The 16,436-nt window shown below is 38.9% G+C and overlaps 2 protein-coding genes across 3 annotated transcripts in view; one reads left to right on the top strand and one right to left on the bottom strand.

The window, feature by feature from the left end:
• LOC106085737 (alpha-ketoglutarate-dependent dioxygenase alkB homolog 7, mitochondrial) overlaps positions 1–11,595 on the bottom strand; it is a 43,034-nt gene extending 31,439 nt beyond the window's left edge. The window contains exons 1-5 of one of the 2 annotated variants that reach the window (XM_013250126.2): positions 11,431–11,595; positions 10,774–10,946; positions 10,543–10,710; positions 10,308–10,483; positions 10,059–10,233 (exon numbers count right to left, since the gene is read on the bottom strand). In XM_013250126.2, coding sequence (XP_013105580.2) covers positions 10,116–10,233; positions 10,308–10,483; positions 10,543–10,710; positions 10,774–10,946; positions 11,431–11,578 — 783 coding nt within the window. In that variant the 5' untranslated portion in view covers positions 11,579–11,595 and the 3' untranslated portion in view covers positions 10,059–10,115. Of the gene's footprint in view, positions 1–10,058; positions 10,234–10,307; positions 10,484–10,542; positions 10,711–10,773; positions 10,947–11,430 lie in introns of those variants that run through there. The other variant, XM_013250128.2, reaches the window with a different exon arrangement.
• Positions 11,596–12,567: 972 nt separating this feature from the next.
• Positions 12,568–16,190, top strand: LOC106085746 (pyruvate dehydrogenase phosphatase regulatory subunit, mitochondrial). Its single transcript, XM_013250150.2, has 5 exons — positions 12,568–13,652; positions 13,710–14,282; positions 14,347–14,644; positions 14,721–15,204; positions 15,274–16,190. The coding sequence occupies exons 1-5, from the start codon at positions 12,665–12,667 to the stop codon at positions 15,730–15,732; spliced, it is 2,802 nt and encodes a 933-aa protein (XP_013105604.2). The 5' UTR covers positions 12,568–12,664; the 3' UTR covers positions 15,733–16,190.
• The last annotated feature ends 246 nt before the right edge of the window (positions 16,191–16,436 follow it).

The raw sequence follows: 16,436 nt of genomic DNA, 5'->3' as shown, positions 1-16,436 counted from the left end.
AAAAGAATTGAGTTCAAAACCAAAAACCTTAAAAAGATTTGCATGATTTCGTTGTATACTAGGCCACAATAAAAAAGAAACAAAAAAAAATAAATAACACAAAAACCAAAAAGTGTTTATAACAATTTAGTAAACCCAATGCATATACTACTAATAAAAAAATAAAAACAACAACAACTAAATTGAGTAGGTTATTGATTAGTTATTAAGTACTCCATGTAGTGAGTAATTCTGATCTGATTTTACAACAAAGAGAAACATTACTAGGGCAAAGAGATAACACCACCATCCCCACATACATGCATACATACACATCCACCCATTGGTGTACACAAATAAAACAACAAAACCAAAAACCAAACAACTCTCGACTAAAGCAGGTGCTTCGACTGTGATCTGTTAAATGCTTGTTATCTGTCTCAAGGATAACGCGAAAGAAACGACGAAGAATGTCTCTTAATTGCCAAAACACGAGACGACCGAGTAGAAAATCATCAACGAATTGTGAAATACTAAACCAAAAAGCTCCTTATCTACAAGTCTTAACTTTAAATAAACACATACAAAACAAATACATTTATGAAAAAAAGTCAATTCCTTCTCTTAGCTACTATTACTATGTACTAGAAACCAAAAACAAACAAAAATAACTTCCTCACACTCAACCATGTACCCACCCACCCACCCAACAACCATGCAACACATCAAAGGAATATTCTTCCCCCAAAACGAAAAAACTACACACCAATACCAAAACATAACTCCAAGGAAAATCTCCCCCATTTGTACATTGACTCTAGGATATGTTTACAATTTAAATTTTATAGGAACTACTGTAACTGTCATTCATCAGCACTGGCATACAGACAGGAAGATCAGGACATAGCAATTATTTTAAGAAAAACTTAAATATGTTTGCGATTTAGATATTTTAAGGGAATTCAAGGGCTATGCTATACTTAGGCCATGCCTTAAATCTTTTTTATACCAAGGGAAAAAATTTACATATTTTCATTTTAAAGTTAAACCCCCGTTTACACTGCTTATTAAATCCGGATTTAAGGCTCTCGTCAGCTAATTTTATAAAACGAAAACAGATGATCGAGTCATTAAATGCGGATTTAAACGGGCTTTAAGCAACAGCCTTAAAGATTTATATATTTTAATTTTCCGAAAAGTAAACCAAATTTTGCTTTTAATAATTTTTTTTCATTGGTATCCAATCACCTTTTAATTTTAATTTAATCTATTAATCTTTAATTTGCTCTCCTTGTTTTTATGCCCATTGCTGCTTAACATAAACAACAACTAACAGCACACCTAAGCCTAGACAACATACGGCAACTCTTTCTCTCTCTCTCTCTCTCTTCAGTCATAAAGTCATTGCAAGCCTAAACAGTAGATGTAAAAATGTTACCTTCACATTTAACTAATACAAACACAATGAATGTATGAATGAGCTTAAATCATAAAGAGCAAAACAGGAGTTACGATCCAGGAGTTACGCTCCTCTTAACTCCTCAGTCATATTTTTCTCTTATCAAATGTAACCTTTCGTTTACGTGTTAAAACAAAATCCCCATAAAGTAAAATGAGACAGGTGGCAACGCTAACATCATATGGGTGACCATTCACAATAAGATAAGTCAGCTGAAATACTCAATGGCTATAGACATAAGGTCCCGTTAATAAACCATTTGTTTGGACCAGAAAAAGCAACTTCTTTTGGTTATGGCTAACAGACTTGGACTTGTAGTCAATCTGTAGCAGAGATAATAAAAAATCTTGTAAACATTTTGCCGGAGCAAGTTTTGTCAGTGGAGTCTACCGTGGCGCAGAGGTGGACATGGTGACCCGGCGTCAACATCAGAAAATTTTTCAGTGGTGCTTATCCCCTTACTAATGGTGGCTACATTTGTGAGGTATCCCACAAGTGGTGTCGCTATGCGACACGTCGTTCTGCATCGGCATAAAAAAGGAAGCCCCTTATCAATGGGCTTAAACTTTAATCGGACTCCACTCATTGATATGAGAGAAGTATCCCCCGTTTCTTAGTGAAATGTTCGTAGTATCTTGTGTCAGTGAAATTCTCATTAACAGGCAATAGATTTTCTTTCAAGATTACAAAGGTCTCGAGGTAATAGTATATGTAATTGTTTGCTTATTACAACAGAAGTTGGTTGTATCTTAAATTATACTTTGTGCGTGATTTCCTAAGGTACAGTGGGCTGCGTTTATGATGGGAGGATTGCCTATATGTCTCTTTATTGCAAAAAAAAGTTTCTTGTTGATTTCTACTTTTCACAGTGAACTAACTTAATACCTACATTAATAGACAACAAGAGGCTAAAAGCGACAAAAAGTGAATGCCAATCCACTTCGTAACTTTGATGTTTATTTACTAACCTTCCTTACGCCCTAGAGAATATCCTTTTGTCTTAAGACATTTAATTTTGTATTTGCTTCGTAAGCTTGTCAAACTGGTTGTTATTTACGTTTTTTAATTGCAGCTTATTGCATTTTTCCAGAAAAAAAATTATACTGACATTTGTTAACATTCACAATAGGCAGATTTTGACAATCCTTATGATGTTCATGGGGCCTACCCACTTTATGTTTTGGCAACCCTGTCCCAAACAAAGCTATAAAGCCACAAGTACTCAGATTAAGAATTTGTTGTTTGTGTTGGCATATCCCCGGAAGTCACCATAGTACATGGCCTATTTCAATCCGGTTTGGCGTAGTCTGTAATCTGATATTGTTGTAGTAGGCACATTCATACCAGAGAAGTGCATAAGACCCAAAATTTAGCATTCAATAGCCACATTGGCCAAAGCAATTGTCTGCTACGCATGCCACCTAAAAACAAAGTTGGCTAGAAACACTAGTGCTTATACTATTAAGTGTGAGATGCCTGATCGTTTTAGTATTCGTTCTGTGGGTGTGTTGCCAAAGCAAGCAGAGCAATAAGATATCAAGTTTTGTTAAGCGGCATAGATATACTCCGATGTTTTTTTGCACTCGTCAAATTCCATAGGTAAGCAAGATCGTTCTGGCCCATAGGACCGATCGCCGGGGAACGACAAAAATCCTTTTGAGAGGTTAAGGAGATTATGCGGTTAAGGAGATTTGCTGCAAATCTCCTCAAATAAGTAGATTTGCTCTCATTGAAAATGTATGGAAAACCTCGTTGTAAAACACGAGATTTCCGAAATCTCGTCGCAAATCTAGATTTGCTCCATTTTCGCCAGTACAGGTTGTATGTGGAATCGACTTCCGACTAGGGATGTTGTCGTAACAGTGTGTATTACACTGAGGCGGCAGTCCTTGCCGATGAAGGATTTCATCGGGTTAATCCGGTTCGTCTAACCGGCTACCATGAGATTGCCGACTAGGGATCTTTTACCAATTGTGGCGTCCAGAAGTCGAATTTCAATAAACACTATCGCCACTTGCTCTCCCATTGCTGACTTTCTACCAACGCATGTAAAGGAGACTAGGGGACGTCGCCTGCATATTGGTTGCGTAAAAAAATACTACCTCAGTTGATGGGTATACAAAAACTTTCAAAATTCTATTAATTCTAGGTTTAAGACGTTATTGACTGAATTGGACTTTGCTGTCCCAAAAATTCAGTCTTAACAGTCTGTTCGAGTGAGTTGAGTTAGCGAACTTGGGCAGGTTAACATTTACATTAAAACATTTAAAGTATCGACAAATCTAAGGGTTTCCAAGACTTTAAAAGCCATCCTTTCCCCAGTATGGAGGCCACCGTAGTGCAGAGGTTATCCCCTCCTAAGGGCGCCCCTGTAGTTGAATTGGTAGCGTACTTGGATTACCAGTGCAGGGGTCGTGGGTTCGATTCCCGCCAAAAGCCTTGATCTGTCGCTACTGTGGTATCAAAATGGACTTTAAATTGTCTAAGCGAGTCTATTAAGGACTGCCACTCTTTCCTAACCTAACCTATCCCCTCCTAATGCAGGCGACATTTGTGAGGTATCGTGCCATGTAAAAACATCTCCCCAAAGAGGTGTCGCACTGAGGCACGTCGTTCGGACTGGGCTATAAAAAAGAGGCCCCTTATCATTGAGCTTAAATTTGAATCGGACAGCACTCATTGATATGTGAAAAGTTTGCCCTTGTTCCTTAAAGGTATATACATGGGCAAATTTGCCTTTACTCTAGGTTTATTGCTAAAGTTGTTCAGCTTGAAAACCTTTATTGTTTTAAGAAGTCTTTACAAATTTTAAGACTAGGCCTGTGTTGCCCCCTGTATAAACCCGTTTTTTGTTCTTTCCTTACAAAAACTAGTTTTTTTAAATTTTGTTTTTTTTTTTTGTAATTAAAAAATATTCCATCAATAATTGCTATGTCTTGTAGTTTTTTCTTAAGTCACTGATGTACTCGAGAAGTCCATACTCTCGGCACCCAGTGTAGCCAGTGTTAATAAATATGTATATAAAATAGGAAAATTTCTTCTGTGCCTTCTTTTCCTTATCAAAAAATAAAACAAACAAAGCAAAAAACACAAAACTAAATTTTTATAAACCATTTAAATAAAAAAAAAACCATAAAAATCGAAACTATTTAAAAATCTTTCACTCTCTCTCTCTCTCTAAACTCACAATACTTCCAAATTTCCCTAACTTCTTCCCATTTTCTGCAGAGAAAATAAAAAAACGGCCGAAATTCCGTTGAGAAACTGTTGGTAGACTAATTCATAGGTTTTTCGCAGTGTCATTTTTGTCATTAACATTTAACTGCTACCTAAGATATTTTTAATTAGGAAACAAAAAATCATTGAACTTAAACATTAAATGTTTCCATTGATTACGTTTTTAAATATTACCCTACCTACCTACCTACATGGCATAGATACAACACCATATATGGTACGCATAGTTATTCATATGTATATCAGAAGCAATCATAAAACATCCCTGTTATATTTACATTTGAAGTTGAACACACCATAAATAAGTTTAAAGGCCTATTGTTGAATTGTTAACTAGATAACTATTAGGGGCCAGTGTACTATATCTAACTAACATACCTAACCAGCTGCATAGAAATGAACACACATACACACACACACATATGCTCATGCATATATCATTCACAATAAAGTTATTAAACTCAGGTTTTAACTTTCAATGTAAATATAACAAGAGGACAAGCCATCACATGTCACACCGACACCCCCACCACCACATTACAGACACTGTCTATCATTCGAACACATACATACACACATATGTAAATCGCTTAGTCTTGTTGATTATTTATTAGGATTATAACAAAACAAAACAAAACAAAAGCAAAGAGACCCGAATAATTATTAACAAAACAAAAAACCATAAAATTATTATTATTATTATAAACATAAAGCGAAACCACAAGAGCAAACATTTTAATAAACTAGTGACGAACAAAGTTGTATGTTTAAGTGATTAATTTAATATAATTTTTTAGTTTAGTAAATGAAATTGTTTAATTAGGAAGAAGAAGAAAACAAAACAAAAATTAAAAAAAATTGAACTACAAAAGAGACCCAAAAAAACAGAAACCAATTTCACAAATGAAAAGTATATACACATACATACATACTACATATAATCAATATTGAAGAGAACTTGTTAAATAAACCCAATAAACACAAAAAAAAGAAAAACAAATTAGAAGAAAACTTAAAATTTAGTAAATATTTTAGAATTGTACAAAAACCAAACCAAAAAAAATTAATATGTATTTCAAAAACTGAAAATGTCGAAATAAAATTATAAATGAAAAAAAAAATATAAAAAAAATAATAATTTGAACTTTGTTTGAATTTCAATGAAGCGAAGCAACAAAAGGTTACAACCCTAAATCTCCATGATTTAATATTGTGGTAAAAAAGGGAAAGCTTGGCCAAAAGAGGGTTTGAATATTCTGAAATTTCCTTTATGGCCTTAAGTTCAAAACTTAACCACCTAAACCGCCATGAGTTGTATTAAAAGATTTGAATCTCAATTCGCAATCGCCTAAAACGTAGGCCTATAGGTAACCAGTAACACTGAGCTGGCACCGAGATATGGAAAATAGTTCATGTGGTTTCTGTTGTTGTAGCCACATTTTTATGGGGAGGAAGCAATTCTCGTCATGCTCCATAGATAAGCAAGTTCGTTCAGGTCCATAGGACCGATTGCCGCGAGAACGTTATGGTCTTAGGTTATGTTAAGGCGCCAATAACTCGCCTTGTCACTCAGTATTAAAGCAAGAGCCGGTGCCACCCGGCTTTTTAGTGAAACTCTCCACTTGATATAGCTGATTGTCCGCGACTGCAATTGCAGTAACTACGAATTCGAAGCATTGCACTATCCTGTACCTGTGGACACGCCCGATATCTCCCAGCTGAGCTTCTCGTAAGACGATGAACACCACACAAATTGGAGATCAGAGTTCCAACCCGCCTGGTGCTCATAGTCATTCCATGCCGTGGGTACATGCACGCTTCTGGTCCGTGCCGGGACTGAAAAGAACCCGCGGCCCTGGTTCTGTCTGGGTTGCCAGAACCGCCTCCATCATCGGTCCCCCGACCTCTCCCGCGCGACAATATATGCAAAGGCAGCATCCTAGCCCCAATATTGCCAGGCCAGTGTCGGGAAGTGTATCATTTTTGCAACTAAACTGCAACGGTCTCTGTGGTTTTATGAGTCGGGAGAACATATTGGTCGCACCAAAACAGGATGTATGTCCCGATTGTATCCAGGGTCCGCACGATACACGCCACCTGTTTAACTGCCCAGCCAAACCCACTCAACTCAGACCTAGATCGCTGTGGACGCACCCCATCTTAGGCGCAAAGTTCCTGGGTCTTGACATTCAACAGAATCAAGCAGATGAAATATAGAACACAACAAACTGCTACAATAACAACCGGACGTGTCCAAAAAAGGTGGATAGTAGAACGCTCCATATATGGAGTAGCTGCAACTGAAGTTGCGGACAATCAGCGATATCGAGTGAGAGTGAAGAGTGGCAACAACAATATCATCATCACACATATCAGCTGCGGTTAGAACTATGCTCGTGGCCCTTCTTTCAAAGCAAATTGGTACGATGAATCACACACCACATTTTTCCAATCCTCCACCCATCTCCGCATATGAATATGTGACTAATACAACAACAACAACACAGACTCGACGAATAAGCTCACAAAAGTGCTCGAGAACAGTAAAACACCAAAAAATTGTGGACGTGATTCTCGACAATTCTTCTCAATGTCAGCCCAGGATAGTGCGGTTTAAAATAACACAAGAAACAAAAACAAGGTCCTCAAACCTTTTTCCGACAGCACTTAGGAAATTGATAAGGAAACCCTATTGACAACCTAGAAGGTCATTGACCGTCCGGTGATGATAACGCAGTTACAGTTTAGGCCGCAATACGAAGCGAGACACAATGGAAAAACCTACAGTCCTGTCATAACGCGGACATAAGTATCATCATAGGATGCCATAAGACGACAATCCCATGGCAAAAATGCAAATTTGCTTTCCATTAAGGAATAAGGGCAAACTTTTCACACATCAAGAGTGCTGTCCGATTTAAGTATAAGCTCATAGATAAGAGGCCTCGTTTTTATAGCTGAGTCCGAACGGCAGTCCGAACGGCAGTGCGGCACCTCTTTGGGAAGAAGTTTTAACATGACTGCTATACCATTTTTTCAAATGGCATAGTCCCTTACAAATTTCGCCAGCGCTAGGAGGGAATAACCACCGCTGAAAATTTATTTCTGATGTTCTCGGCAGGATTCGAACTCAGGCGTCATAGGCCGATATGATAACCTCTGCACTGGTGGCCTGCCAGTGCAGCCAGTTGTGCCTACCGGATATAACCGATGGAGTCCTTCATCAGCAAGGGCTGCCGCTTCAGTGTACAACAAGATGAAAAACATTGACCATCTACGCAAGAAGAACAAGATTCTTAAGGATCATTGTGAAAATCTGACCAAACAAAATTTCCTTAGAATCGCTCCACTCCCAGGGATAACAAGGTTTGGATGTTTAGTAGAAAATTCGTCAACACCGACCAAATAAAGTTCTTTGCGCAATCTCATGGCAGCTGGCTGTACGTACCGGATTGACCCGATGGAATCCTTGATCGGTAAGGACTGCCGCCTCGGTGTACAACACACTGTTACAACCACAACAACATAGTTATTTGCGGATGACCACCGCCCACTGCAGATAACGAAACTGGTGTAGCAAACTGAACTTGTATAGTTCCACGCTAGGCGATACTATCCATAACATCTGCCCTCCATGCAACAAAGGACCTCTGACACCAATCAATTATTTGCCCTCCCCGCGTAAGGCCTAATCGAACTACAGCGTTCTCCCAGCGATCGGGTCTATGCACCCTCACATACAAGTATATGGCAGAATCCCACGGCAGCCGGTTATACGTACCAGATTGACCCGATAGGGTTCTTCATCGGCAAGGGCTGCCGCCTCAGTGTATAACACACTGTAGACCGCTCCAATCAACCTTATACTTACAGCGATCAAGGCTTAAACAACAATAACTGATAGAGGCCACCGTAGCGCAGAGGTTAGCATGTCCGCCTATGACGCTAAACGCCTGGGTTCGAATCCTGGCGAAACCATCAGAAAAAATTTTCAGCGGTGGTTTTCCCCTCCTAATGCTGGCAACATTTGTGAGGTACTATGCCATGTAAGACTTCTCTCCAAAGAGGTGTCGCACTGCGGCACGCCGTTCGGAATCGGCTATAAAAAGGAGGCCCCTTGTCATTGAGATTTAACTTGAATCGGACTGCACTCATTGATATGTGAGAAGTTTGCCCCTGTTCCTTAGTGGAATGTTCATGGGCAAAATTTGCAATTTGCAACTGATGGGCCCAATGGCTGATGAAGTTACATTGGGTTAATCCGGTGGATAAAACAAGCTGTCGTGAGATAAATAGGGAAACAAGACCCAGCATCTCATTTTTTTCTTTAACACTTTGATATGTCTGGGAAATGGTCAAAGTGATTGTACTACTGAAGACAAATATTCGAGTAAAGTGGAATCGTACAAAACCAATTTCCCTTGTCTGACCAGTAGTTAAAACATTGGCAGCGCTACTTCTCCCCAGGAAGCTTTTTAACTGAAAACTATCAACAAAGATTTCATTTCCATTCATTTAAAAAAAGGAAGGAATGCCACCATTAAAAAAAGGAAGGAAGCTTAAGAACCTATACATGTTGCCACCATTACTGAAAAATAGCCACTGTTAATTTCGGTTTTTTTTTTTTTGGATGTACTATTCGGTGTAGTTTGAATCAAGGTATTGGATGCACTTAGGGAAGGCATACAACATGAGCCCTACCATGATGATATAGTTTAACTTAAAATACCTATATCTCCATAAGCAACTCACAATATATGTTGTTGTTAAGTGGAGCATTCCAAAATTGCCAATTTCTTTTTTTTTTTTTGTAAGGTCTCAAGTCAAATCGAAAAATCGGTTTATATGGGACCTTAATAAAGTGATAGATTGAGTTGGTCCATATTTGAAATGGATATTGGAAGACGTAAAGTATTTAATCGGGCCTCCAAATTGGATACGAATTACGCTTTTTAGAGGCTCAAGAAGTTAAATTGGTAGAAAGGTTGATATGGGTGCTGTATATGTAAAAACATGGAGTGATTTGGGTTTCTTATCCGAAAGTGGGCGTGCTTTCGACAAACGGACGGACGGACATATGAATAGATTTCACCAGACCGTCTTTACAAGTCTAGATGATCAAGAAACTACACACTTTATAGGGTCTAAGAACAATATTTCGATTTCTTACAAACGGATTGTTTCAATTTCAAATTGTTGGTAAAAATGTTTTTTTAAATCATAATAAATGAAAATTTTTTTTTGTAAAGCAGGCAGTTGGAAACCAAAGTCTTCCTAACCCTCGTTATGCAAGATGTTAGTATTATCTTGACTTGTCCATGATAAGTTGATTCTCTTTTATATAAACAATAATTTTATTTTTTTTATATTTACATTGTTTTTTTTTTTTTTTCATTCAACCAGGCACACCTGTTAACAATACACCGCCCTCGACACTATGTTAGGGCTCATTTCGGCAAATAATCGATAGGCGTCGGTCTTTTTTCACCGGCTGTCCCATAAAACACGACTGTTGGTTGGCCAAAATCTCATGGGTGAAGTCATAACGGGCATAGTGACTTTAGTTGCATATGTTTACATATATTAAAGGATATAATTCAAATTAGATAATAATAAAACCTTTAATACTTACCTCATTATATATAAAGATCTACGCGGCAGAAGAATATCTGCATAGAAGTTATTTTCTAATATGGCTTTGGGCTGGCTGCGATAATCGTCGGATTGCTCGACTTTATGGGTGGCATAGACCAAACGCATTACCGAGTCAGAGAGTAGACTTATGCCGGCTATAGTATGGCCACAATACTAAAAATTTAGAGAATTATGTAGAAAAAATCAAAGAAACTGAAATGTGTTAAACTCACCCTTGTACTGTCTATGTGAGGTTTTATTACACCTTCAGCAGCCAAATCCAATATGTGTATGTAAGGCATAATTTCCTCTTGGAAACCCTCTACTCGCACTCTTTCCAAAACCTGTCGATTGTGAGGATACCAATGTTTGCGTTCAGTTTCTCTAAAGCCATGAATGGCCTTAAAATACCAAAAAGGTAGACATTAAACTACATCTATAAATTATAGCTATGATTTACTTACATCATCCCAATGATCAAACTCATAACGCAAACGTTTCATATAGGGCTCAATTTCCTCTAGAAGTTTGGTTTCTTCTTCTACGGTTATGAAGTCAACCAAAACTTTCATATCACATTGGAACTTCTCTTTGTCTGCAGCTAGCCATTCGCCTCGAAAATCCAATAAACTGGGAACTGCAAAAATAAAATGGTCAAGATAGTGAATAGAAGACAAAACTGTTATGAACAGAAGGGCTTTCATGAAACAAGATCACCCTCTGCAAATAATATGCGGCGTAAAAAAACAGAACAAATCTTAACAACTCCCATTAGCTAGGAACAAATTCCAAATGGCTTTTTATTCTTGTTACAAGTTATTATTGTTGTTATGGCCTCACACTTGCATGTGAGAACAGTAAATCTTGGCGAACCTGTTGTCCTTAGAATCGACCGCTGGGAAAACGGTACAAGCTGTTCATTTTTGTTGCTAGAGTACACAATTAAGAAGTTACACGGAAGCCATACACATTTACAGGTATATACTACCAAATATTTGTCCAAGAAATGATATAAAAGTTGTAACTATGGATTTTAGAGCTTTCCAAAATTGTTCTAATCTTCCTGCAGAGTAGTGCTGCAAGCGGTTACGAAATCATGACAGTATTTCATCTTGACTCACCTATGGGACTTTTTTCCGGTCTATTGCTAAATCCGCGCAAAACATTATTCAGGCTTGGAACGGAAACCAAGCTTTTTCCGCCAATTCTCGCGAAACCGCTTCCATTTTTAACAAATACAAATAAAGAACTACGAGAAAGTGCCGCCATTTCAGCGAAGTCATATGAAAAATACACAACAAACATATGGCCTAATGTTCAGAGTCCAATTGTCAAAAACCAACGCCGTTGTCACAAAAGTATCAATTAGTAAAGAAGCAACGTTATAACGTAATAATGGGAACATAGTGAACGTAATGATTTTTTACAGAAAATGATTGCTAGAATAGAAATTGTTTCATTTTTCACTTTTATTAACCATTCTTTGTAATAGGAAACCTACAAAAAAAAATGCAAATTTTACCCACGAACATTCCACTAAGGAACAGGGACAAACTTCTCACATATCAATGAGTGCAGTCCGATTCAAGTTTAAGCTCAATGACAATGGGCCTCCTTTTTCTAGCCGAGTCCGAACGGCGTGCCGCAGTGCGACACCTCTATGGAGAGAAGAAAACCGACAAGGCTCACGAAAATAGTTAAATCTAAATCTAATATAAAAAAAATATTGTATTATGTTAACTATAGCCTTTACAAATTTGATACTTCTGTGCCCTGCCAGAGGAGATGTTGATTGTAGCCACTTGTTTGCTAAAACGACCAAGCTCGCTGGTTCAAAAATATCGCAACATCTTAAAGGCTTAAGACAGTGGCTGTAGGGTGTGAAAACAGTTATGCTGTAGCCGAATGGTTGTCAATTTACGGCATTTGCAACTCAAGGTAGTTTCGTTGGGTGTAGATTATTGTTGTTGTGCAAATGACACTACCTCTTAATTTTACGGTGAATTATGCATTGGCTAGCAATCGTGGCTTGTTTTTTGTTGCTCCAAATTGCCAATAAAAATTGCGCAGAACTAGTAATATATTTCTGGTTTTTCAGTTAATTGTTTCTGCCCTTGATTCCGAATTTAACGGTAAGAACTTTTGACATAAAAACAACCGCCTGTTTATGCCGCATAGCCGCCGCTTGATGGCAATTTTGTCACGGCGTCGGCAAATTCTTGCCGCCTTGACCCTCTTGCTAGCAACATATGTTTTTAGAAAAGTTATTTTTAATTGATCGAACGTAACAATCAATTGAAGTTACTTCTTACCATGATAATATAATATAAATTATATCATCAGAGCCTCGTTACAATGTACAAATATGGGAGCACACAAAGCGCTAGTGTACTGCGGAAACATGTCGCACGTAAACATTGGTTGGAAGCGGCAGCTGCATCATCAGCAAGGTATTTGCACAACACGGATGGAAATCAGGCAGAATCGAAACCAGTAGTCTTTCGAAAGCGAAAGTTCATACCACAAGAACCCTCAAAAGTGTCAGATGGCTGCCTTCCCCCACAAGTTGGGGTTATCATATGCGGTGGTGGCATTATGGGGGCTTCGGTGGCATATCACTTGGCCTTGCTGGGATGGGGAAAAAATACATTGCTTATAGAACAGGAAAGTATAGCAGCTAAGAAGCCTTGGAGTGGCAGCGGTTTGGTGGGACGTTTTGAATCTGGCTACACCGAGTTGAAATTATCCGAATATACAACGCAGCTAATCAAAGAGTTTACGAAAAAAGGCCTACGCACCGGATGGCGACAAGTTGGCAGCCTTAATTTGGCTCGCACTTATGATAGGATGATTTCATTTAAGCGTATGAAGACACAAGGCGTTGCATGGAATATACCATGGGAAATGTTGAGTCCGGAAGAATGTAAAGAGAAATGTCCTCTCATAAAAGTGGACGACATATTGGGTGGCTTATGGATTCCCGATGATGGCGTTTGCGAACCCCACCTGGTATGTGACTCATTCCTTGAGGAAGCCAAACGCATGGGCGTACAAGTTGTGGAACATTGTGCAGTGAAAAAGATACGCGCTACAGACGGCAAAGTGTCACAGGTGGACACTACATCAGGCGATGTGAAATGTGATTTCTTTGTCAATTGTACCGGATTTTGGGCTCGAGAAGTGGGCACACTTTCAAAACCAAAAATTAAAATACCACTGAGAGCGGTAGAACATCATTATTTGCGTACAAAACCATTCGAAGGTATAAGTCCCATGAATCCGTTTGTAAGGGATTTTGATGGGCGAGTTTATTTCCGAGAAAAGGAAGGTGGCGTATTGGCAGGTGAGTATTGGACGTTTATAGCTTTGAAAAATTATGCAAATAATATTCTCGTGACAGGAGGTTTTGAACGTGAAGCCAAAGTTTCTCTGGAAGATGGTGTTATACCTCTGTCACAAAAAGAACGTGTCTTCCCGCCCGACTGGGATCATTTTCACGATATACTCGATGAACTCCTAAAGAGAGTGCCTATATTGAAGACAGTTAATTTAGATAAATTGACAAATGTATTGCAAGCTGTTTCGCCCGACTGCAAGTGGATTATGGGGGAATCGCCAGAAATAGAAAATTATTACGTCTCAGCCGGCATGAAGACTATTGGCGTTTCCTCAGCTGGCGGTATTGGACGAGCTTTGGCTGATCTTATAGTAAATGGCTCTACCTCGCTGGACATACATATACTGGATGTTAGCCGCTTTCTGGGTTTGCACAATAATCGTAAATTTTTGACTGATCGTTGCAAAGAAGTGCCCGGAAAACATTACCAAATTGCCTATCCCTTTGATGAATTTAAAACGGGTCGCAATTTGCGAATGTCTCCCATATACCCAGCGCTGAAAGAAGCGGGAGCTGTATTCGGCCAAACCATGGGCTATGAGAGGCCAAGTTATTTTGATCAAAAAGATAAAAGAGGTGAGTAAAGCAGAGAGTACAGTTGGTACAGATGCACTTTTTTTAACCCCTGTTCTCTACTTAGACGAATTCGGTATGCCCAGCTTCCGCATTGCGGAGACTAATACCTTTGGAAAACCCCCTTGGTTTGATATCGTTGCTTCCGAGTACAATGCCTGCCGCGAACGTGTCGGATTGGCTGACTATAGTTCCTTTACCAAATACGATTTATGGTCCAAAGACAATGAAGTTGTGGATTTATTGCAGTATCTCTGCTCAAACGATGTTGATGTGCCAGTGGGTTCGATCATTCATACGGGAATGCAAAACGAATATGGTGGCTACGAAAATGATTGCTCATTGGCTCGCTTAACAGACACACAGTATGTTCGTTCTTTTGATGTTGTAGTAGTGCTCAATGTATTCAAAACATATTATGATGAAGTAAATCTTCTACAGCTATATGATGATTGCTCCAACTATTCAACAAACCCGCTCCATGAGCTGGATACGCAAGAAAATGCCAAGCCATTTACGATCTGGAGTTAGTATTTCCGATGTGACTTCCATGTACACTGCTATATGCATTATGGGGCCCTATAGTCGTGTTTTACTCTCGGAGCTTACAGACACTGACCTCTCACCCAATAACTTTCCCTTTTTCACCTACACGGAGCTGGATGTGGGCTTGGCAAATGGAATACGTGCCCTTAATATTACCCATACGGGAGAATTGGGCTACGTACTCTATATACCCAATGAGTATGCCCTGCACGTTTACGAGCGTCTCTATCAGTCTGGCCATAAGTATGGCATACAACATGCCGGCTACTATGCAACCAGAAGTCTGCGCATAGAGAAATTCTATGCCTTCTGGGGACAAGATTTGGATACCAATACCACACCCTTGGAATGTGGACGCAGTTGGCGAGTCAAGTTCAATGTTTGTATTTAGCTGTGTGTTAGGACACTTTTGCTATGTTAGTAAACCACTTTTCTTCTCTCCCCTCAGAAACCCATTGATTTCATAGGACGCGCAGCTTTGCAAAAGCAACGTGAAGAGGGTGTAAAACGCATGTACGTACAATTACTGCTCAACGATCATGATCACGAAGTCGATGTCTGGTGCTGGGGAAATGAACCAATATATCGTGATGGCAAATACTGTGGCATGACCACCACCACAGGATATGGATTCACGCTTGAAAAACAAGTTTGCTTAGGATTTGTACGCAATGTGGACGCAGAAGGCAACGAATTGCCAGTGACAAACGAATTTGTTCTTTCTGGCCACTATGAAGTGGAGGTAGCCGGTATGCGTTTCGAGGCCAAAGTGAATCTGCATTCACCCAATTTACCCACCAAATTCCCTGACAAGGAGCGCGAAGCGTATCATGCTACCCGTGATAAACCTGTACAGGCTGATCTGCTGTCATATACAAAACCTGTGGGCAGACACACGAATCAATGATCATATATTTAAGTTATTTATTTTTAGTTTTTGTTTGTTGTAGTATTAGTTTGTAGAATTTTTTGTTTGTTATTTTTCTCATTGGCTCATTGGAAAGAACGAATTGGTCTCACAATTGGCATTTAAATTCAAAAAAAATCTCATGTCCTCCATATAGCTGCTTGTGTTGCGTCAGCCAGCATAAGCGTCGCTCAAATTACCATCCATTTTAAATTGAATAACTTCTTAAGTTTGAGCATAGAATTGTTAATTTGAAGTGTCCTTGGATTATATATAGGTGATTTATTTAAAGTGTATGCATGTAGGGAACATTCATCATACTATGTAAATATATGAACCATCAATGTGATTCATATGCTCTTTCTTACTCAATTAAACAACAAATGACTGGTTTATACAAAAGTTGATATAAATAAAAAAAAAACAAAACATTTTACAGTTTACTAAAGTTGAACGAATTCTCTTTCTTAGTTTATTTTAACCCTAAAGTAGGGAAGGGAGTGGGCGTTAGGTTAGCATGCCCATCTATGTTGTTGGATCCACATATGTGCAAGTTAGCGATCCTCGTCGAGCACCAATAGACAAACTTACGACGAAAAGACCTTGCCTTGTGGCAGAGGGTATTACAGGCGCTGAGTACTTGAGCATGAGCCGGTATGGGCCATCCTCTCACTCAGACTCTTCAGTAGATATCGCTGATTTTA

The sequence above is a fragment of the Stomoxys calcitrans genome, chromosome 4, assembly GCF_963082655.1.
Source record: "Stomoxys calcitrans chromosome 4, idStoCalc2.1, whole genome shotgun sequence".
NCBI classification, from domain to species: Eukaryota; Metazoa; Arthropoda; class Insecta; order Diptera; family Muscidae; genus Stomoxys; species Stomoxys calcitrans.
This window is presented reverse-complemented; position numbering and strand designations above follow the sequence as displayed.